The 25,292-nt window shown below is 41.2% G+C and overlaps 1 protein-coding gene across 1 annotated transcript in view; it reads right to left on the minus strand.

Annotated features, from left to right (window-relative positions):
* glrbb (glycine receptor, beta b) overlaps positions 1–22,142 on the minus strand; it is a 32,677-nt gene extending 10,535 nt beyond the window's left edge. Inside the window, exons 1-8 of the mRNA XM_055927376.1 lie at positions 21,799–22,142; positions 16,692–16,828; positions 15,389–15,495; positions 13,950–14,017; positions 10,621–10,847; positions 8,597–8,679; positions 7,779–7,919; positions 1,828–1,980 (exon numbers count right to left, since the gene is read on the minus strand). Coding sequence (XP_055783351.1) covers positions 1,828–1,980; positions 7,779–7,919; positions 8,597–8,679; positions 10,621–10,847; positions 13,950–14,017; positions 15,389–15,495; positions 16,692–16,828; positions 21,799–21,801 — 919 coding nt within the window. The 5' untranslated portion in view covers positions 21,802–22,142. The remainder of the gene's footprint in view (positions 1–1,827; positions 1,981–7,778; positions 7,920–8,596; positions 8,680–10,620; positions 10,848–13,949; positions 14,018–15,388; positions 15,496–16,691; positions 16,829–21,798) is intronic.
* Between the last annotated feature and the right edge of the window lie 3,150 nt (positions 22,143–25,292).

The following is a 25,292-nucleotide window of genomic DNA, read 5'->3' on the forward strand; positions in this document are numbered from 1 at the left end:
ACCTACAGTCAGACACAGTGACATGGGAGACTACCCACAGTCAGACACAGTGACATGGGAGACTAGCTACAGTCAGACACAGTGGCATGGGAGACTACCCACAGTCAGACACTGTGACATGGGAGACTAGCTACAGTCAGACACAGTGACATGGGAGACTACCCACAGTCAGACACAGTGACATGGGAGACTAGCTACAGTCAGACACAGTGACATGGGAGACTACCCACAGTCAGACACAGTGACATGGGAGACTACCCACAGTCAGACACTGTGACATGGGAGACTACCCACAGTCAGACACAGTGACCTGGGAGACTAGCTACAGTCAGACACAGTGACATGGGAGACTACCCACAGTCAGACACAGTGACATGGGAGACTAGCTACAGTCAGACACAGTGGCATGGGAGACTACCCACAGTCAGACACTGTGACATGGGAGACTAGCTACAGTCAGACACAGTGGCATGGGAGACTACCCACAGTCAGACACAGTGACATGGGAGACTAGCTACAGTCAGACACAGTGACATGGGAGACTAGCTACAGTCAGACACTGTGACATGGGAGACTACCTACAGTCAGACACAGGGACATGGGAGACTACCTACAGTCAGACACAGTGACATGGAAGACTACCTACAGTCAGACACAGTGACATGGGGTTAGGATAGGGGTTAGGGGTCAGTGGGTAGGATAGAAGTTAAAGGTAAGTGGTTAGGATAGGGGTTAGGGATCAGTAGTTAGGATAGGAGCTACGGGTAATTAGGATAGGGGTTAGGGATCAGTAGTTAGGATAGGAGCTACGGGTAATTAGGATAGGGGTTAGGGGTCAGTAGTTAGGATAGGAGCTACGGGTAAGTGGTTAGGATAGAGGTTATGGGTCAGTGGTTAGGATAGGGGTTAGGGGTCAGTGGTTAGGATACAGGTTATGTGTTAGTCAGTGGTTAGGATAGGGGTTAGTGGTTAGGATAGGGGTTAGGGATCAGTGGTTAGGACAGAGGTTAGGGGTCAGTGGTTAGGATAGGGGTTAGGGGTCAGTGGTTAGGATACGGGTTATGGGTCAATCAGTGGTTGGGATAGGGGTTAGGGGTCAGTGGTTAGGATACAGGTTATGTGTTAGTCAGTGGTTAGGATAGGGGTTAGTGGTTAGGATAGGGGTTATGGGTCAGTCAGTGGTTAGGATAGGGGTTAGGGATCAGTGGTTAGGATAGGGGTTATGGGTCAGTCAGTGGTTGGGATAGGGGTTAGGGGTCAGTGGTTAGGATACAGGTTAGGGGTCAGTGGTTAGGATACGAGTTATGGGTCAATCAGTGGTTGGGATAGGGGTTAGGGATCAGTGGTTAGGACAGAGGTTAGGGGTCAGTGGTTAGGATAGGGGTTAGGGGTCAGTGGTTAGGATACGGGTTATGGGTCAATCAGTGGTTGGGATAGGGGTTAGTGGTTAGGATAGGGGTTATGGGTCAGTCAGTGGTTAGGATAGGGGTTAGGGGTCAGTGGTTAGGATAGGGGTTATGGGTCAGTGGTTAGGATAGGGGTTATGGGTCAGTCAGTGGTTGGGATAGGGGTTAGGGGTCAGTGGTTAGGATACAGGTTATGTGTTAGTCAGTGGTTAGGATAGGGGTCAGTGGTTAGGATAGGGGTTATGGGTCAGTCAGTGGTTAGGATAGCGGTTAGGGGTCAGTGGTTAGGATACAGGTTATGGGTTAGTCAGTGGTTAGGATAGGGGTTAGTGGTTAGGATAGGGGTTATGGGTCAGTCAGTGGTTAGGATAGGGGTCAGGGGTCAGTGGTTAGAGGTTAGAGTAGGGATTAAAGTGCATACCCAGAGGGACCCTGGCAGCGCTGGCATCAGGGTTGATCCAGAAGGAGAGCCAGGAGAGGACCACAATGAGAAGTGTGGGGGCATAGACACCCATCATGTAGAAGCCCACCTGCCTCCTCAGGGTGAATATCACCTCCACACACGTGTAGTAGCCTAGAGGAGTAAAGCTAGTGTTATAGAGCAAGGCTGGAACAAAAGCCCGCACAACCAGTAAGGTGAGGGTTGGCACTCCTTGGTTTAGGATGAGTATAATATGTATATTCACAAACTAAAGTGTACAAAGTTTTTCAAGCTACCGGTAGGGTCAAATATTCATAACAAAGTAATATAAAATGAATTTGGGTAGACAATAATATGAACACTAAATGACTGTTGTGATGACTATCGGTCTGTGAGTGAAAGAATGAACGAAAGAATGAAAGAATGATACAACAAGTATTTTCCAAGAGTTTGACTCAGGACAAGCAGAAAGAGAGTGCATCATCATCAAGGTACCCTATATTCCTGGATGTGCATGTTCATAAACTCGTCTAACACCGGGGGCTATTTCCTCTTGGATTATTCTTTCAGAAGCAGAACAGAAGAGGGGAGGGGCAGCCCATGGCGTATTCAATTTTGTCAGCTTCCTCTCTCTCTCTCTCTCTGATAATGATCTACTGTTTAATTGCCTTTATGAATAACCATCATATCTCACATCCCAGACAGACTGCTGTTTCACTGTTTCTTTCCCTCGTTATCTGCTTTGGAGTAACTATATTAAAGGCCCAGTGCAGTCAAAAACGTGATTCTCATGTGTTTTAAAAGATCTGTTTGAAAATACTGCCTGAAATTTCAGCCTGTTTTGGTGGGATGGAGTTTTGCCCTGCCTGGTGACATTAATAAAATAAAAATCTTGTTTGAGAAATTGTTCTTTGCTAAGAAGCTATTTTTGTTTATTTTTTAACATTTTAATTGAAAATAATCACAGTAAGGTACTTAATTGTTCCTCCTAAATTATTTTATATTGAGATAAAAAAAATGCTGCATTGGATCTTTAAACATGTCTCTCTTGTGTTTTCACACCCTGTTTCCTAGCACCTGCACCTACCATTCCCTTAAGTAGACCCTGTAGCGATGCCCCTGCCAGTCCTCTAGGTCAGGTGTTCCCAAACTTGTTGTTTTTGGCCCCTGACCCCATTTAGATATCAAACATTTTTCATGACCCCACCATGTAAAAAAAAGTGATACAATAAATGGCCAATGCTTACTTTTTCAATTGGGTAAAAAGAAATCAGGCGTCCCTTAGTGTGGGAAACGCTGCTCTTGGTGGACCCTGTAGGGAGGCCCCTGCCATTCCTTTTGGTGGACCTTGTAGCGATGTTCCTGGGAGCAAATTATTTTAACGGAGCCCCTCATGACTTTAATGAGAAACAATTTATGTTTTATAGTATTTCTCTGCAATTCTGCACATTTTGCAATGGGGCATACAGAGAATGTTGCTGTTTTAACCTCTACGGGATCGGTGTCCCCCCGCGGGACGGTTGAACTAACGTAGACTAATGTGATTAGCATGAGGCTGTAAGTAACAATAACAAAAAAATCCCAGGACATAGACATATCTGATATGGGCAGAAAGCTTAAATTCTTGTTAATCTAACTGCACTGTCCAATTTACAGTAGCTATTACAGTGAAATAATACCATTATATTGTTTGAGGAGAGTACACAATTAGGAACTTGAAAAATGTATTAATAAACCAATTAGGCAACTTTGGGCAGTCTTGAGACAACATTTTAAACAGATATGCCATGTTCATTGGATCAGTCTAAAACTTTGCACATACACTGCCGCCATCTAGTGGCCAAAATCTGAATTGCCCCTGGTCTGGAATAATACATTATGGCCTTTCTCTTGCATTTCAAAGATGATGGTACTTTTACCAGATCGAATGTGTTATATTCTCCTAAATTAATTTCTAATTTCCACAAACTTCAAAGTGTTTTCTTTCAAATGGTACCAAGAATATGGATATCCTTGCTTCAGGTCCTGAGCTACAGGCAGTTAGATTTGGGTATGTCATTTTAGGCAAATTCTTTAAAAAGGGTCCGATCCTTAAGAGTGTATTAAAGCAAGTTTGCTGAAATTTTTTCTACTAATTTTCTACTAATTTTGCAATAGGGTGGAGGCAAATAGGGTGGAGGGTGGAGGCAAATGTTTGCATTCTTGAAAATGATAACTGTTGATCAATGGGCCCCACCCCGGTCGTTAATTCAACCCTGCTGTGTATTTTATTATTCTAACTTTCAACAGTTTTTTTTTGGTGGGGTGGGGGGGGGGGTTGGTCAAAAAAGACTGTAAAATCACCAGGAACTCAGCTAAAAATTTGTTTATTTAGGAAATATCTTCCCAAGTATTCCCACGAATAAAAAAAGCGACACACTGTATGTGATTGTCTCAATGTAATCAAGGTGTGAAATGATTGTTAAACCAGGCTTTGAGACCATGTAGGGGTTTGGGGTGGACATAAGCATAAGGGTGGCAGGTAACCTAGTGGTTAGAGCGTTGGGCTCTAACGAATTTGTTCTTAACTGACTTGCCTAGTTAAATAATGAGGCAATGTTTACACACCTCTGTCTCTGTGTGTGTGTGCCATGCCGTAGGGGTGGGGGGAGCTGTGTCATAGAATGGGCTCCCCCCGGTGATCTTTGTGTCTCGCTTGGTTGTCACAACAACCCCATTAAAGGTTGCCTCGCTTCCAGCTGTGTTGCTCCCCTGTGTGAGTGTGCAGGGGTCGTGCTAGAACTGAGTGCTAACGGTGCTATGCTAACCTCCAGTGACACTCGCTGCTTTGTTTTTAGAGTTAACATTTAGCTACTCACACTGACAGGTGAGGAAAAGGCCTGGATTTTTAAGGTGCTTTAGCGAAGCATGACCTATCAAAGTTTTAATATCTCCAGGCTATATTGAGCATGAGGGCAACCAATGTAGACTACTGTGTGTTTCTTCAATGTGCAAGTGCAGGAGTAGCGTAAGAGACACCATTTTAAGCTTTGGCCAAAGCTAGTTAGATAGATTAACTACATACAACTACATGTGCTACAGTTCTCATTAATGAAGAACTTACAGAGATAGAGATGAAAAACCGTTGTATGTAACACATGCAAATACAACATTGAAAAGTAAAATAGAACACTGGTTTATTTTGAGGCCTTTGGAGTCTTTGAAGTTTATGAGAAAATGATATCTTAGTGTTGGTATCGAGCCACGTAAGCATTTCAATTTACAGGGAATAATTAATGAATGGATGAAATGGAAAAGCCAGAGCTTTACATTGTTAAGCCAAGATTATTAAAGTCTCTGACGCTCCAGTTAATGGCGAAGCTTAATCAGGAGACTGGAAGTTCATTGGTTCAAAGGATTTCTCACTGTGCTAATTTCTTATTTTCTTATCAATAATTATTGCCATGCAACTGATGCCAAATGCAAGAGAGAGTCTGGCATGAGTAAAATAGAGCAGTCCAATATGGTTTCATTGCATATTCTTTAAAAAATAATGAGTAAAACATAGTAGGTCGTTTTTATGTCTAGCCGTATAGGCCTATAGTGCAATACACCCAGCATATTGCACACAGCAGTAGAATGACTGTATTGACAATTGATTTGCAAACCCATGTGTACATGCTTATGACAAGTAATAATGCGTTATACCTGTAGTTAGCACAGTTTTCACCAGTGATACAGTTACATATCGGGATATTTTTTTTGACAATATCGCAATATTATTTCACGCTAGTTGGCTGTAACTGCACCAAAACTCGAGTATTTTTTCCTTCATAGCTTGTTCTCCATCTTCATTTTAAATAGGGAGCCAATTTGTTTAAAGTACAAAAAATAAATACATGTTTTTATTGTCATATACACCAGATAGAGTTAAAGTCGGAAGTTTACATACACTTGAAGTCATTAAGGTTGAAGTCATTAAAACTCGTTTTTCAACCACTCCACAAATTTCTTGTTAACAAATTATAGTTTTGGCAAGTGAGTTAGGACATCTACTTTGTGCATGACACAAGTCATTTTTCCAACAATTGTTTACAGACAGATTATTTCACTTATAATTCACTGTATCACAATTCCAGTGGGTCAGAAGTTTACATACACTAAGTTGACTGTGCCTTTAAACAGCTTGGAAAATTCCAGAAAATTATGTCATGGCTTTAGAAGCTTCTGATAGGCTAATTGACATAATTTGAATCAATTGGAGGTGTACCTGTGGATGTATTTCAAGGCCTACCTTAAAACTCAGTGCCTCTTTGCTTGACATCATGGGAAAATCAAAAGAAATCAGCCAAGACCTCAGAAACAAATTGTAGACCTCCACAAGTCTGGTTCATCCTTGGGAGCAATTTCCAAACGCCTGAAGGTACCACGTTCAACTTTACAAACAATAGTACGCAAGTATAAACACCATGGGACCACGCAGCCGTCATACCGCTCAGGAAGGAGACGCGTTCTGTCTCCTAGAGATGAACGTACTTTGGTGCGAAAAGTGCAAATCAATCCCAGAACAACAGCAAAGGACCTTGTGAAGATGCTGGAGGAAACAGGTACAAAAGTATCTATATCCACAGTAAAACGACTCCTATATCGACATAACCTGAAAGGCCGTACAGCAAGGAAGAAGCCACTGCTCCAAAACCGCCATAAAAAAGCACAACTATGGTTTGCAACTGCACATGGAGACAAAGATCGTACTTTTTGGAGAAATGTCCTCTGGTCTGATGAAACAAAAATATAACTGTTTGGCCATAATGACCATCGTTATGTTAGGAGGAAAAAAGGGGGAGGTTTGCAAGCCCGAATAACACCATCCCAACCGTAAAGCACGGGGTGGCAGCATCACGCTGTGGGGGTGTTTTGCTGCAGGGGGGACTGGTGCACTTCATAAAATAGATGGCATCAAGAGGTAGGAAAATTATGTGGATATATTGAAGCAACATCTCAAGACATCAGTCAGGAAGTTAAAGCTTGGTCGCAAATGGGTCTTCCAAATGGACAATGACCCCAAGCATACTTCCAAAGTTGTGGCAAAATGGCTTAAGGACAACAAAGTCAAGGTATTGGAGTGGCCATCACAAAGCCCTGACCTCAATCCCATAGAAAATTTGTGGGCAGAACTGAAAAAGCGTGTGCGAGCAAGGACTCCTACAAACCTGACTCAGTTACACCAGCTCTGTCAGGAGGAATGGGCCAAAATTCACCCAACGTATTGTGGGAAGCTTGTGGAAGGCTACCCTAAATGTTTGACCCAAGTTAAACAATTTTAAGGCAATGCTACCAAATACTAATTGAGTGTATGTACACTTCTGACCCACTGGGAATGTGATGAAAAAAATATAAGCTGAAATAAATCATTCTCTCTACTATTATTCTGACATTTCACATTCTTAAAGTATTGTGGTGATCCTAACTGACCTAAGATAGGGAATTTTTACTAGGATTAAATGTCAGGAATTGTGAAAAACTGAGTTTAAATGTATTTGGCTAAGGTGTATGTACATTTCCGACTTCAACTGTAGGTGCAGTGAAATGTGTTGTTTCACAGGGTCAGCCATAGTACTGTGGAACTCCTGGAGCAAATTAGGGTTAAGTGACTTGCTCAAGGGCACATCAACAGATTTGTCATTGTGTCAGCTCAGATATTTGAACCAGCAACCTTTAGGCCCAATACTCTAACCACTACACTACCTGCCATCCTATTTCATATCCATGAGTCATGGCTCTCTCTTGTCCCTCTACAGCACACATATGGTGAGCAATGGAATAGCAATAAAATCACAGTATTGAACAACAATACAGATCGGATCAGTATTGTGATAATATCATATTGTGAAATCCCTGGCAATTCCTAGCCGTAGTTTTCACTCAAATGAAAACAGAATACTTGTATTTCATGTCTATGCGGAGCTTACCTGTCCCTGCATAGAATTTGGTGCAGTTTCCATACTCTATGTCCTCCTGTTTGATATCAAACTGGGGCAGGGCGATCTCCTCCATCTGGACAGGGTCCCCTGACTGCCACATAAACTGCAGGTCATCCGTCGTATAGCCAACTGTAGACACAGAGAGACGGGTACACACACACACACACACACACACACACACACACACAAACACACACAAACACACACAAACACATACACACACACGTGATAGCATCCACAGGCACGCACGCACAAACACACAAACACACACCGTCGTCGTCAACAACAGTTAATAGTCTATATAAATCTCCATCCTGACACGATTACACTATATCTAGAATGTTATTTGAAGTACATTTTTATATTAATAGTAATCACACTCTGCTAATAATACGATTGTCCAGTAGTCATCTTTAATTACTTGTAATCCTTCCCTAACAAACATGAAATAAAGACTGATTTACATGTCCTATACATTTGCTAGCGTGATTACATGTATTTTATTTGTTTAGGCAAGTCAGTTAAGAATAAATTCTTATTTACGATGACGGCCTGGGAAGTGGTGAAGGGCAAGGGCAGCGCTAAATAAATAAATAAAACGAGACAGGAAAGAGACAACAGGAAAGACATCACAACACGTAACAGACAGTTCCAACAATGCATAGTAAAACAACCTGGATATAAATGAACCCAATTGGTCTGTAACTAAAAAACATAATTTACATGAATTCGGGAATAACTATAGCTCTCTCTCTAACAGATACCATATATGGTCATGTGAAACTGAGCCATTATCAGTTACTCACAGCTCTCCAGCTGCATCTTACAGCGTTGCGTATCCATGGGGAACAGGGTCAGGTCCAAAGGACAGGATAGAGTGACAGACAACCTGGCAAAATGCAGAACCCTTTAATGATTTCATCATTAATGCTATTGATGATTTGTTTCATGTCACGTTGCTCTTCAGCCAATACCACCCTATGCATGTGGACATAATTAGAAATTATGAATGTTTTTAAAACCCATCAATTGAGATCTATCTGATTGAGGTTGAATTCATTGTGACCTACTGCAATAAAATGCTTCCTTCTAGTGAAAAGTAGGCTAAACTGGTCAAATTGACTGAAGAAATATATTAGAAATGTCTGTGTCCTTGAATTTAAGTATGAGCTGTAAGCTAGATGGATGTAGAACGAGAATTACAGAGCTGCTGGGGATTCAGACTTTCATCTAAAAACGTTTCCTCCCAAATCTGTTCATCAATACAGCAAAGCTATATCATTTAAGAGACAATGGCGACTACTGAATGATTGAAAAAGATGCTTCCTCAGCTCTGGGAATACATTCTTAATGTGAGCAACACCTGTATTGTGCAGAGTTGCATATGTATTTCCCAGCAGTCCATTTGCACATGAAAGCTTTGGGTTTTGGTTGAGATTTTAGAGGAGTGCTATTTTAGTATTTTGACAGCTTTCCCCATCATGTATACACAGTACATAGAGTACATCACCACAACAACACTGTAAGCTTGGGGAGTGACTCATAGCTTTTAGCCCTGAGTGACATAAAAATACACATAGGGTATCCAACATGGGATCAGGAGTAAGCAGCTGAGCAGCCAAGCAGCTGAGCAGGCGAGCAGCCGAGCTTCAGTACTTGGGAGTGTAAGAGGACTAAACATTCTCCTTTCTCTATACTATAGTTCTTACAGCAGCTAGTGCCACCTTGTCACACAGCTTATACGGACAAGACTAATGTCGAGGCTCCAGATGCAGTAAGTAGAGGGAGAACTGACTGGGGAGATTAACATTGGACAGTATTAGTGGGGGGGAAAGTCTTATTAATGTGCTAATCTTTGGGCTGGGTGGAGTGGAGTGGGGCATTGTGGGAAAATACAGGCTGCCATAGGTTTTTAGCGTTGTCATCCTGTGGACATTACTCTCACTAATAACATAGAATATTGGCATTCCAGATCAGTAAAAAGGCTCAACAGATGTATCACATCTCCAAATCTCTGATTACTCTAAGTCCCTAAAGCAGGATTAAAGTATTACAGAGAGATTTTTATGTGCACCGGATACACAAACACAAATGATGTCATGACATGATTCCTGGTGGATGTTGTGTATTAATATAGTACTAATATATATATATATATTTATCTTGTTCATCTACATAGCTGTATAGTCAATGTATTTTCAACAAAGTTTACCAGAGTGAACGTTAACATAAAATAACCATATTTTCAATCAATCAAATATATATATATATATTTTTTAATCATCAGCATTTGTCACAAATAGTTTTCTGAGGTATATTGTATTCTAGTTGCTGTGGTCTGATTTCCAAAATCATAAAAAAAGCTATGTTTAATTTGTTAGTGCATGGCAGTGCCAGTAAATCTAAGAGAATACAAATGCTTTAGCTTCAAAATAGTGCAGCAATTTCTGTGAGCCATCAGATAACAATGTTAAAGCACTCTGAATGAACAATGAAGGTATGGACTTGATTATACCTCATTTGAACCTAATTAGGTTGTTAGGACTCAGTTTACTGTAACTGTGAGGAAATGGCTGTCTCCAAAGCTGGCTTAAAGGAGAGCAACCACTCTACAATTTTAAAGACACATGTATGTTCAGATAGCTATACCGTGATAATCCACACACTCATTAGACAAAGAAGAATAATTGACCATACGCCATAGGATGATTAGCAATACACATGTTTATCTGAAAGTTTATCTGCTAAACTATATTTTAAAAATCTTAATGGCATCATCTGTATAGGAAAATAAATCAGTAAAAATGTATAACAGTACGCCAACACTCACCTCATGCTGATGAGGACGTCACCGTTGCGGAAGATGAAGAGGAGAATGTTCTCCTGGGTGACGTCGTGGAAGTTGGCGCTCTTCTCGTTAGCGAAGAACAAATCAGGCTTCCACAGGCATTTGAACATCTTGGGATCAACGGTGAGTGAGTCAGACTTAAAGTCCCGAGGTAGCCTGAGTCTGGGATCATTCCATCGCTGCCTCAGAAAGATGTTCACTCTGTAATCCTGTTATGTTCACAGTCGGGAACACAAAAGCACAACAAAACCCTAGTCCTGCAGTTATTGTCACTAATGGAGATTAATCCATTTGTGAAGGCTCTAGTTGTACAAAATGTAAGCTAAATGTAGGCAAAAAGACAATAGAGAAACACAGTCCCACATCTATGCTAACCATGGATGAGCTAATGCTAAGGTTTATGCTAATGTCAAGGCTCAAATATCACTAATTGTAGGCACAAAGTAGGCAGACATGTGCTCTGCTAAATGGTTGACAAGCAAACCTGACTTCATGGAGTTACATGTAATAAAACTGTGTGGTTACTATCAATCATTAGTCAACTGGCACTGTTAACAGGGAATCCAGATGGCTAACAAAATGGCTGACTTCTTCCCACGAACTCTACCCACTAATTATAAACAAACCAGTTTGATCAAAAGTGTCTGAAGCCTTCTTAGGTAGTTTGAAATTAGATAGAAATCTGATTCCTGGCCATATGACTTGTGTCTGAACAGTCAAATCAGATTTATTTGCCCTCAAGTGGGTTTTAGACTGTTATTTGCCATATCTTGTTGCTTGCTAGCTACTCTGTTAACAGTTTGACAAGAACATGTGGTAGTTTGACAAGAACACAAGCAAATGAGTTAATGTGCTAGAAAGTAAACAGCTACCTAACTAGCTAGTTGACTCTTGTGGTTAGCCAAAAATGACTTGTTTTGAAAGTTGGATCATCTTATCCTTTGTTCTTACAGTATGATTTTCAAAATTCAAAGCAACTGGGAGACTTCTATGGCAGGCATTGTTGTCAGTCACCTTAGCTTGCTACATAACTTCTGCATGAGAGGAAGCAGAACACCATCACCAATCAGCCTACAACACTGCGCACAAACCCATCATTACTATGACAACTAGTGTAGCCATGACAGCAAAGAACTGCAGTCTGAACACACACAAATCTGATTTGGTCACTTCTAACTTGCTGTTTGAACATTCAGTATCCCAAAATGGAATTGAAAAACAAAACTGATTTGTGCATTTAGACCGGCAGTGTAAACAAGGCTTAGGTTCTACAGATATGCAGAGAAATGCTGATTCTATTTTGATTAAAATCAATCAAAGAAATGTTGACATTAAAGGATCTATTGAAGGATGTTGCAAAGGTTCAAGGGGTTACACGAAATTATGCAAAAGCCTCATTAAGAGCTTCAGTAAGAGCTTAGACCATGTTGTTTAAGAGAACATGTCACTCAGTGACGTTTTATGTGCCATTGAGTTTTGGTGTACTTCAAAATTCTGTTGGAGAGCAGGTGTAGGGGGGGCTATTAGTTAATTTCGTGAAGACGAATGACCTGTCAAATAATCCCCAAACACACCAACTGTGCGTGTGTGTGTATGTGTGTGTGCGTGTGTGCACTTGGTGTTGCCTTGTTAAAATTGTGATCAGTTTAATGACAATGACCATCTTCATTCATAATATATAGTCAAAAACAAAATGTCCAATAGTTGTTCCGCTGCACCAATGTATCGTGGCCTTAACAACTGACCATAATGTTTAACAGGCCTATCTTTGACTGTACCCTGACAGAAACTCAACCAACCTCTGTTGCGTTCCAAATTTCACACCTTGAATTTTGTAAATCTCAAAAGATTACATGTATTCTCTGCGGCCGGGTATCAACCACCCATCTGCCGCTGTGAATTTGGCAAAGATTTAACACATCCACCAAGTGTAATGAAAGAGGAAAGCTCAAGACGGAGAGGCCTTATGAAACATGGTGGCGATTTATTGCCCGCTGCAACATCATATTAGTCATTCTCTCCAGGCGACTGTGCCTCATAAAGTGAAAATGGATGTGTTAACTAAGGTGGGCGTGCAGCGGATTGGAGCATTTAGCTGAGGTGTAAATGACAGAACAGTATTTCAAAAGATCAGATGCCCCGTCGAGTGATAAATGGAGAACTAGAGGTAACCAGCTGTCTCTCTTCATCCCTCTCTCTCTCTCTCTCTCTCTTTCTCTGTCTTTCACTCCTTCTTAAACTATCTCTTGTTCATGCTGGGATATAACTAAGTGGAAATATGGAAAAGATGAGCGCCTGTCTGTCTGTCTCACAGCTAACTCTTGGGTTTTGACTGTTATCGTTTTCATGTGACACATAGCATCACCTTAATCGTCCCCGGTGTGAAATTCCCCACTGTTGGTATTAAGTGCACCGGTAGACCGCAGACACACGCCACTGATCTCTGGCCAAGGGAAATATTTTAGGTGGAAACCCAAGACATTCCAGGATACAGGATCTAAGCTTTGTTATGGGTGTCCCTCCCCATGAAGTGCAAAGACATTGGAACAGGAGTTGACTCTGGAGAAGACATACACACCTGCCTCAGCAAAACAGAGCTAACATAAAGCTCCGAGGCCCCAAGTGATACATAGCTGGATAACAACACCCTTGGGTTAACAGACACTGGCTGTATGTCTGTCTCCATCCACCCACCGACATACTTGCCATTCCTGTATCCACAGTATCTACAGTGCAGCAGGTCTATTTGCATCCCAAATCCATCTACAGTAACGCTCACTCGCAAATCCATTAGCCTACATAGGGCCTGAGTCGCTAACTGAACAGATTGTTAACTATTCTACTCCTCCCATATGTGGAATGAAAAGACAACATTAGGTAGGTTATTAGGAAGTTTAAACAGCGTTCTCTTTAATGTCTCTCAAAGTGAGTCAGGGTCAAATCATCTCGTCCTGAGTTTAATCTACATTCATTAGCATTCGGAAACACAGTTCTTTCAGCAATGAAGCCATCAGATAAATGAGGCATGAAAGCCTTTGTCCTAATAATGATTCACCGTTAAATCATCTGACGCACTGTAGTCTGCGTACAATACAACTTCCCCAATCCCCTATGCTTATTAATAATGTACTATTATAATAGTGATTGATAAAATGATATGTTGATCAGATGTAATTGAACCATGGAGAGTTTTAGTAGGTTAAAGATGCACCTAGATGATGACCTAAGGTCAGTTGTTTACCCTAATGGTTAAGTTCAGGAACTGGGGAGGGTAAACAGGGAACTTCTATCACACAGTGAGGAAGTCTTACCATAGTGGTCTCCTGGATTGACCCAAAGCTGTTTATAAATATGTTCACTTTGTCCTCCACAGGAATGCCTAAAAAAACAAAACAAAGTTAGAACAGTAGCAGCTGAAAAGAGGCAGCATGAGGACCTCTCATTCACAATCTTACTGAACTGAACAGGCTTAACCTACGTTTCAATACAATCTTAGCTAGCATCTCATATTCATAAGCTTCATGAGGAAAATCTACTCGATGTAAACGTTACAATTCAAAATGCATTTCAGAATATCAGCCTATAGCTGTGACTATAGCCAACGAAGTTGAAATTCAGAAAACACAGTAAAAAATATCTCCCGTCACACAAAACGGCGAAGGGATGCCCGAGAAACAGCTTCAAATTTAATTTCTGAGATTAGAGCGCTGACTTTAATGGATGTCAAGATCTAGCTTTCGTCTGGCCTTGATATGAACACCAGATGTGGGCCCAGTGGGAGGAATAACCAGGCCGTCATAGAGGGAATTCACATGGCACGAACCACATCAAACAGTCGAAGTCTGGGAGATGCATACAGAGCCGAGGCCAGGGAATGAGGATGGGTCTGCGATGGTCTAAAGAAGACCACCCTGGACCCATTACATCATTAGCTGGGGTTTCTATTGGGGCACAAAACATCTTAAAAGCCTGGGAGCGCTGGTTATTTTGATAAGGTGTATAGATTGAGTTCAATCAAATTGTGAATTACTGTAAAGGTCTTCTCCAATAACTGCCTTTAACATAGCTTCCTCAACATGGAAACTTGGATGATAGAATAAAAAAAGAAAGAGAGAGAGAGAGAGAGAGATGGAGACAGAGTGAAAGAAATAGATAAAGGGAGAGAGAGAGAGAGAGAAAGAAAGAGAGAGAGTGAGGGAAAGAAAGAGAGAGGAAGAGAGAGAGAGATGGAGAGAAAAAGAGAGCGAGAGAGAGAGAGACCTCCTGGCAAATGTATGACCATATTAGAGACACATATTTCCCTCAGATTACACAGACATACAAAGAATTCGAAAACCCATCCAATTTTGATAAAATCTCATATCTATTGGGTAAAATACCACAGTGTGCAATCACAGCAGCAAGATTTGTGACTTGTTGCCAGAAGAAAAGGGCAACCAGTGAAGAACCAAGAACAAACACCATTGTAAATACAACCCATATTTATGTTTATTTATTTTCCCTTTTGTACTTGAACTATTTGCACATCGTTGCAACACTGTATATAGACATAATATGACATTTGAAATGTCTTTATTCTTTTGGAACTTGTGTGAGTTTAATATTTACTGTTCACTTTTTATTGTTTATTTCACTTTTGTTTATTCATTTCACTTGCTTTGACAATGTAAACATATGTTTCCATGCCAATAAAGCCCCTTGAATTGAATTGAGAGAAAGAGAGAGAAAGAGAGAGAGAAAGCAGGCTAACCTTTGAAGTTGGGCCTGATTCGAGGATCATATGTGATCAGTAATCTGTTCAAGATGTTACTGGTTGAATTCTCAGGGACCCGTGCGAGATCCTCAGGTGTCAGCTGTCTGCAAAGAAGAAAGAAAAAAGGAGGAAACTCTAAAGCACATTACGTAGCAGGTCAAATTCTCCTGGATTAACTGTGCAGACGGAAGTATATCTTTGTGTTTCCATAAACTGAGAACTACCAGTTGGTGATTCAAGTAGCTTCGGTAATAGGACCTCCCCAGCAAACGATGCTTGGGGTCTCAGAGCATTCCTGGAATGTCTGCAAAATTAGAGTTAAATGTTCACAAGATTATGGGAAGTGTTCTTGGTTCTCATAGCAGAGTGAAAAATAAAGGAAATTCCTCAAGAATTCAAGGAATGAGTAGTTTATGGCTGTATATTTTGCTTTAATGTCAGCAGCTACTGTAAATGGCAACATCCACAATGTTGCTGAATATTACATTTGCATAATGCTTCCTGCAACGCTAGCATGACATTCTTGGAACGTAGTGTGAAAATCTGTTGCATTTCTGTCAACAAGCAAAGGTTCTTAGTGTATTTGTGAAAGATTCACATCAGTTGTGACCTTAGAAGAATGTTCAACTTTCAAGGAACATCTTCTGCTTTCTGAAACTGATTTGCTGAAATAACATTGACCTGAGGAGAGATGGATGGAGGGAGCAGGACTTGGCAGAGGAAAGAGGGAAAATCCACTCCACGTGGGTGGCAACTGAACTCTGCCAAGGAATTCAACTTGAAAAGCACATTACATATGATTATGTAAACCTCATCAGGCACTGAGGATGAGTGAAAGTGCTCGGCTGGAATTTGCGTGTGCCAGTTTGCAGTTCCCTTGATCAAGGTGTATCCCCTCTGCTCCACCATAAGTTCCCCACCAACAAAACTTTGTTTTCTCTCCAGTTTAGGCATTCACTGTGAATATTGCAATGAAATGAAAGGTTTCCCTTCAATTTCAATAATCGTTATGTTTGATCCCTTTTATGATTTAATACAGTAAGACATCAAACATTGCATGACAAATTAGGATTTGAAGCTAAAACAGGGATAGGGATGACAAATAATTTTTGGGGAGAGACGATACTTCTGGCCAGCTGTCCTGATTTCTAATGTATCAAACATCTGTCTCTTCTTGGATTGCATTTTCAAACACTAAGTATTTGAAAATGGTCAGAGTAACTGATCGTATTTTTGAGTTTGAGCAATTTAGGCAATGCCGCAGGGAATCTTGTGAGGTGGGGTGAAATTCTGCACTTACGAAGGACAGTAGACTTGCTTCCCCTTCTTCCCTTTCTTTGTCCCTTTTTCTTTAGTGCATCCTCCCTCTATCCAGACCAAGAAGACGAGGAGAAGGATGGCCAGCTTCTTGACGCCCATACTGGTCAACCCCTGGGCCTGAAAAGAGAGAAAGAAAATGTAAAAATAGATCTCTTCATGTCTTCAACTCACTCATGCTTAATGTGTCGACATTCACACGCTCTTTCCAAATGTTGTCTTTTAGCCATCCAATAAAACTTGAAGTTGATTTGCACATATGGAGCAAGGCTACCCCATTTGTAAGTTATATAAGACTAAAGCCCATTCTGCTAACCCATATGAATACAGTAGGCACACATTTGCATGCTCTAGTTTAAATCCCTTCCTGTAAATAAAGACTGTAGATCTATCACATCTATTGTTCTGTCAACAGATTGGTACTCCATGGATATGACTCGGACGAGATTCTATCACCAATATAATCTGATTCCATTCATAACTTTGAACGTTCTGTGTACTTTTAATCTTGTGGCTCAGTTGGTTGGAGAAGTACATACACATACTGTACACTGAAAATGCATTAATACACTGAGGGTACAAACAACACCTGCTCTTTCCACAACATAGACTGACCAGGTGATGTCATTTGTTAAATTCACTTCAATCAGTGTAGATGAAGGGGAGGAGACAGGTTAAAGAAGGATTTTCAAGCCTTGAGACAAAGGAGACATAGATTGTGCATGTGTGCCATTCAGAGGATGAATGGGCAAGACAGAATATTGAAGTGCCTTTGAACTGGGTATGGTAGTAGGTTCCAGGCGCACCGTTTTGAGTGTGTCAAGACTGGTTCCCTACACAAAAGACATCTAGCCAACTTGACACAACTGTGGGAAGCATCGGCCCAGCATCCCTGTGGAACACTTTCGACAGTCCATGTCCTGAACGAATTGAGGCTGTTCTGAGGGCAAAGAGGGTGGGGGGATGCAACTCAATATTAGGATGGTGTTCTTAATGTTTTGTACACTCAGTGTGTAAGAGTTATTGTGTCATTTCATGTAAGAGTGTCTGTTAAACAACCTAATCACAGCATTCTTAAAGTATAATGTCTTCCTCTTGCTGAAACGGTTGTTTTGGAGAGTTTCATAAATTGAAAATAATACAGCAATTTTACTAAATTCAAAGCTGTCTGCTACTCCCACATTGATCATCATCAGCAGTAGCAGAACTGTGTCCCACTTTGGTTCCCTCTGTACCTCAGCACTAAAACCTCTCCTAGCTCATACAGATGTATGATCTTAATCTGATCACCCTTTTGTTGCACAGCAGGAAATGCAAACTTTTGGTGTATTTTAGTTTTAAAAAGGCTTCTAAAGTTTGTTATTTCCACTTTGAAATGTAAAATTTGATTTGCCCTAATGAAAGATGTATTAACCCAATGAAAAATGTCCATTAATTACAATCCACATAATAATTCACATTTGGTGTTATTTTCCCGCTGTAGCAAACTGGCTAAAATTAAGATCCTACATCTGTATTTCACACATGATTATTGATTCCACACAGCTGAAGTGTTGGTGGTTTATTTGACATGACACCTATCCCGTCATGTACTTCTTTGTGTACGACCCAGAATTCCATTGACCTAGAATTACTCCTAATCATTATCTTCCAGTGAAATATAACCTTAATTCGTTTTTTTTTTCTCGTTTTTTTTTTCTTTCTTTTTTTTCTTTCTCTCTCTCTCTCTAAAGTGATTTACAGTCAAGTTCACAGAGCTGTGCAAAGTTGTGCTATTGCTGGTATACCCTGCATATTTTATAAGCTTTTAGTCACTTTGCATTGGCGTGGTCCCTGTTTCCTAAATATAGTTTGTTCGAGTATTTTCCCTTTTCACTGAGTGAGGACGGAGGAGGCAATCATTGCTGCTCTCCTAATATAATGTAAATAATATCTATTTTATTTAACTTTTATTTCAAATGAAATGTAAAAAATGCAGGGAGACACATTGAGACCAGCACACAAATAATTATATAGAAAATACACATACAATATACACATTGCCATTATAATCAATTAAAAGAAACACATTTATCACTATAAAAATTCTTAACCAATATCTAAAATTGACCCAGGGACACTCAATGATCGAAACAAAGTGCCAACTGGAGACTATTCCTGTCACGACTTCCACCGAAGGTGGCTCCTATCCCTGTTCGGGCGGCGCTCGGCGGTCGTCGTCACCGGTCTACTAGCTGCCACCGATTCCTTTTCCCTTTTCTGTTGGTTTTGTCTTGATTGTTTTCACCTGTACCTTATTTGTAGTTAATTCGGGGCTATTTAAGCCTCCAGGGCCTGCCTGCTTTTGTGCGGGCTTATTTCCTTCCTGTCAGTGGATGTTTGTGGTTTGTTCCTATACGGATTGTCTGCTGTCCCGTTTTTGTGGTCATTGTGCCTGTTGTTTTGGCTTGACCCAGCTTGGAATAAATACGTCTCATTTGAAAACTTTGCTCTCTGCGCCTGACTCCACACCCACCCCTCCTAGCTATCGTGACAATTCCACACGAGGTACCTGCTTTGAAAAAGCAGATCTCCTGAACTCTGTGGTTACCATGGAAGTCATCATTGTAATCCAACCCTGTGACCTTGAATTATAACCTGAAATTCTTCATTTCAACAAAGATGTTAAGCATGTTGGAAGCTTGTGGAGTAGGGATTTATAAACAAAAAGAGAGAAATGAAGTGATCTACTTGCCTTTAAAGAGGTCCAGTCAACTTTTTGGTAAAGGATGCAGTGAAGAATATTAACTGCCAGATCTAATAAAACGAAGGGTACTATGATAAACAGAATCAAGGGATTTTAGAGTAGAGTCAGTTGCACTTCGGTCAAGAACAGGTAGAAAAGTTGATTGAGAAAACATTGCAAATAACCTAAAAAACCCCAGTTTTAAGAGAGTTGACCACCATGTCACTCCATTCTTACTGATCCATTCTTAGCGTAAGAACCTTGTGTTGTTTATACAGTGTATTCGGAGAGTATTCAGACCCCTTGACTTTTTCCACATTTTGGTACGTTACAGCCTTATAAAAAAACTAAAATATCACATTTACATAGGTATTCAGACCCTTTACTCACTACTTTGTTGAAGCACTTTGGCAGCGAATACAGCCTCATGTGTTCTTGGGTACAAGCTTGGCACACCTGTATTTGTGGAGTTTCTCCCATTCTTCTCTGCAGGTCCTCTCAACCTCTGTCAGGTTGGATGGGGAACGTCGCTGTACAGCTATTTTCAGATCTCTCCAGAGATGTTAGATCGGGTTCAAGTCCGGGCTCTGGCTGGGCCACTCAAGGAGACTTGTCCTGAAGAGACTTGTCCCGAAGCCAATCCTGCGTTGTCTTGGCTGTCTGCTTAGGGTCGTTGTCCTGTTGGAAGCTGAACCTTCTCCCTAGTCTGAGGTCCTGAGTGCTCTGGAGAAGGTTTTCATCAAGGATCTCTCTGTACTTTGCTTCGTTCATCTTTCCCTTGATCCTGACAAGTCCCCCAGTCCCTGTCGCTGAAAAACATCCCCACAACATAATGCTGCCACCACCATGCTTCACCTTAGGGATGGTGTCAGGTTTCCTCCAGACGTGACGCTTGACATTCAGGCAAAAGAGTTCAAACCTGATTTCATCAGACCAGAGAATCTTGTTTCTCACTCTACAATAAATGCCTGATTGGTGGAGTGCTGCAGAGAGGGTTGTCCTTCTGGAAGGTTCTCCAATCTCCACAGAAGAACTCCAGTTTTGCTGGGCGGCCAGCTCTAGGAAGAGTCTTAGTGGTTCCAAACTTCTTCCATTTAAGAATGATGGAGGCCATTGTGTTCTTGGGGACCTTCAATACTGCAGAAATGTTTTGGTACCCTTCCCCAGATCTGTGGCTACGGACAATTCCTTCCACCTCATGGCTTGGTTTATGCTCTGACATACACTGTCAACTGTGGGACATTATATAGACAGGTGTGTGCCTTTCCAAATAATTTCCAATAAATGTAATTTACCACAGGTGGAATAAAATCAAGTTGTAGAAACATCTCAAGGATGATCAATGGAAACAGGATGCACTTGAGCTCAATTTCGAGTCTCATAGCAAAGGGTCTGAATACTTATGTAAATAAGGTATTTGTGTTTTTTATTTTGAATACATTTGCAAACAGTTCTAAAAACCTGTTTTCACTTGGTCATTATGGGGTATTGTGTGGAGATTGATGAGGGAGAAAAATAATTTAATCTATTTTAGAATAAGGCTCTAATGTAACAAACTGTGGAAAAAGTCAAGGGGTCTGAAGACTTTCCAAATGCACTGTATGTAGAGTTAAATTCAAATGTAAAGTCAGTGACACAAGATCCCACATAGAATGACTATTGGTATCATCAGGTCAATAGGAATTATGTTCACCAAACACAATCTTCTCCGTTAGTGCTTTAATTGCACTATTGGATTTGTGACCTTGGAGGCATATTAAACGGCTCTTATTGCCTGTGGAGGATTACATACAGTATGCACAATGTAGCAAAAACACCGCTATTATTGAACAGCACAGAAATGCCCATTTAATTTGGCTACCCAGGCACTGCAAAACATTTTTCCATTCCACATTTGATAGTCTGCTGAAAAATAAAGTATCATATTGATAGTATAGAATAGATACCGATTTTTTTTTTTTTTACTGCTTTGCATGACATTATTCAACTTTCCCTCATTTTCATCTTTGTGTCTTATCGAGACGTTTACTGTGCATCTCCCTATTTAAGTCAAGCAAACAAGCGATACAATTCCTTCTAATAGCCTACCAATTTCAACAATCACTACCTGTGGCTGCCTGCACCTCGCATCAGGTCTAATCGCAACAAGAGAAGACGCTGCCACTTGGCCAAAGATTGAGCACCACTTGCAAAAGAAGGAGAATATTATACATAACGAAGCGACCACCACGATATGAGTTGATAGGGGAATAGGGGGAAATGTCATCAACTACATACTTCGGGGTCATGCATTTCACATTGCCTACATTGAAGTGAACATAGGCTACAACGACGTTTTGTTTAAAAATACAAGCATTTCACTTACCATTTTGTTTTCTTTAATAGTTTATTCGTTACTAGACCCGCAAAAGCTGACAGTGTAAAAGGTCGTTAGTCTTCCTTGACCATACGCAGTCGATATTCTTCATTCTGGTCTCCCTCGTCCGTCATTCATTCGAAGTAGCAGTTGTTGATTTTTATCTCTAATTTACATTTCGGGTATATGCCTGTTTTTCTCTACGCGCGGTCAGATTTGTATTTGTATTGAATGTATATGGTTGATGCCCTTTTGCCTCAGTTCGGGATGCCCAAGATGGAGGATTGCGTGTGCACCTGTCATGCAACATGCGCAGAAGCGGGATGCACATATTAATACATCATTGCCTCAGCACCACGGGCAGCCGCTTTCTGCCCCCAACGATACATGGAAGCCCATTACGTTTGGGCAATAATATATATTCATGTGAAGCGTACAAACTTCCTATTATTTATTATGTCATATTCATGAGCAACGTTTAGCGCCAACTGAAGTGTCGGTCGAGCGCTTGTGAAGATTGCACATGACGCCATAGGCTATTTAGCAAAACAAATGACAGCATCTAATTAATTATGTTTTGTTGGATTGTAGATACATACATGTTAGTAAAAGTAGGTCAATTATATATTTTAATATTGTGTTGAGGTGTTAAAACGTTGATTGATTGATGACTGAATGCCTATCAAGGTCAGAAAGGCTATGCTCTTGTTGGGGTGATCAACAAAATCCAACAATGACTGAATAAAGTAGGTTAGTCTGTAACATTTATTGTGTCATTTTCTGTCAACAAGAAGCCAAATGGAATGACTATTGGTATCATCAGGTCAATAGGAATTATGTTCACAACACAGCATCTATAACACAGCATCTATAACACAACATAACATATAGAACACAACACAATATCTATAACACAACATAACATCTAGATCACAACACAACATCTATAACACAACATCACATCTATAACACAACATAACATCTAGAACACAACATCTATAACACAACATCACATCTATAGCTCAACATACCTGGCAAGTATTATCTATTTAATCTCTCTTAATCTCTGTCATTTCTATATCCATGTCTCTACACTAAATAAGGATCCACTGAACAAAAATATAAACCCAACATGCATCAATTTCAAAGATTTTACTGAGATACAGGTTGTATAAGGAAGTCAGTCGATTGAAATAAATTCCCTAATCTATGGATTTCACATGACTGGGAATACAGATATGCATCTTTTGGTTAGATACCTTAAAAAAGGTAGGGGCATGGATCAGAAAACCAGTCAGTATCTGGTGTGACCCCCCTTTTGCCTCATGCAGCACAACACATCTCCTTCACATATAGTTGATCAGGCTGTTGATTGTGGCCTGTGGAATGTTGTCCCACTCCTCTTCAATGGCAGTGTGAAGTTGTTGGATATTGGTGGGAACTGGAACACGTTGTTGTTCCTATCGATCCAGAGCATCCCAAACCTGCTCAATGGGTGACATGTCTGAGAAGTCTGCAGGCCATAGAAGAAAGGGAACATTTTCATCTTCCAGGAATTGTGTACATGTGACATGGGGCCGTTTATTACATGCTGAAACATGAGGTGATGGCGGCAGATGAATGGCACGACAATGGGCCTCAGGATCTCGTCACAGTATCTCTGTGCATTCAAATTGCTATCGATAAAATTCAATTCTGCTCGTTGTTCGTAGCTTATATCTGCCCATACCATAACCCCACCGCCACCATGTGACACTCTGCTCACAATGTTGACATCAGCAAACCGCTCGCCCACACAATGCAATACTGCCCGGTACAGTTGATTCCGGAATTAATCTGTGAAGATCACACTTCTCCAGCGTGCCAACGGCCATCGAAGGTGAGCAGTTGCCCACTGAAATCGGTTACGACGCCAAACTGCAGTCAGGTCAAGACCCTGGTGAGGACGACGAGCATGTAGAGGAGCTTCCCTAAGATGGTTTCTGACAGTTTGTGCAGAAATTCTTCGGTCGAGCAAACCCACAGTTTCAACTGTCCGGGTAACTGGTCTCAGACGATCCCTCAGGTGAAGAAGCCAGATGTGGAGGTCTTGGTCTGGCATGGTTACAGGTGGTCTGCGGTTCTGAGGCTGGTTGGACGTACTGCCAAATTCTCTAAAGCAACGTTATGGTAGATACCTTAACATAAAATTATCTGCAAACAGCTCTGGTGGACATTCCTGTAGTCAGCATGCCAATTGCACGCTCCCTCAAAACTTGAGACATCTGTGGCATTGTGTTGTGTGACGAAACTGCACATTTTCGTGTGGCCTTTTATTGTCCCCAGGACAAGGTGCACTTGTCATAATGAATCATGCTGTTTAATCATCTTCTTGATATGCCAGACCAGTCAGGTGGATGGATTATCTTGGCAAATGAGAAATGCTAACTAACAGTGATGTAAACAAATTTGTGCATGTGGAACATTTCTGTGATCTTTTATTTCAGCTCATGAAACATCAGACCACACTTTACATGTTGAGTCTGTGAGGGAGAGGGAGTTTGCATGAGCGAATACATGCTTGTTTGCCAACAAACCCAGTGCCAGTGTGTATGTGAGTGTGTGTGTGTTTCGCTGTGTGTGTGTGTGTGTGTGTGTGTGTGTGTGTGTGTGTGTGTGTGTGTGTGTGTGTGTGTGTGTGCGTGCGTGCGTGCGTGCGTGCGTGCGTGCGTGCGTGTGTGTGTGTGCGTGCGTGCGTGTGTGTGCAGGAATGCATGCATCAGGACATTGGGAGTTGAGGTTCTCTACCATATATGGTGTGCAGTGTACCTCCACATTGTAGCCAGGCCAACAGTGAATCAAAGCTGATCTCTGAGGTGGAGACAATCCTTTCTCTCTCACACAGTCTGATATCAAAGAGAATCAAACTATGTGGTTTATGACCCTCGACTTTGTACGTCTAGCCAAGAGGTATTACTGAGGAACAGTTTGCATCACATTTTTAAATGGGCCTTATGTAATCTATTCCAAATCCCATTTCACATATAACCCAGAGCTTCAGTTCCTTTAATATTATTCAATGAGTCTGGGGCAGATTAGACAGGTTCCCCACGTTGGTACCTTTCGTATCAGTCTGGGGAAGATTGGGCAGGTTCCCAGATTGGGCAGGTTCCCCACGTTGGTCCCTAATAGTCGAGCGGGTCAAGAGCTTCAAAACTATCATGGTCCAAACATACCAAGACAATGTATATTCCCCCTCAGGAGACTGAAAAGATTTGGCATGGGTCCTCATATCCTCAAAAAGTTTTACAGCTGCACCATCGAGAGCATCCTGACTGGTTGCATCACCGCTTGGTATGGCAACTGCTCGACAACTGACCGCAAGGTGCTACAGAGGGTAGTGCGTACGGCCCAGTACATCACTGGGGCCGAGCTTCCTGCCATCCAGGATCTCTATACCAGGCGATGTCAGAGGAAGGCCATAAAAATTGTCAAAGACTCCAGCCACCCAAGTCATAGACTGT

The sequence above is a fragment of the Salvelinus fontinalis genome, chromosome 6 (assembly GCF_029448725.1).
Source record: "Salvelinus fontinalis isolate EN_2023a chromosome 6, ASM2944872v1, whole genome shotgun sequence".
Taxonomy (NCBI): domain Eukaryota; kingdom Metazoa; phylum Chordata; class Actinopteri; order Salmoniformes; family Salmonidae; genus Salvelinus; species Salvelinus fontinalis.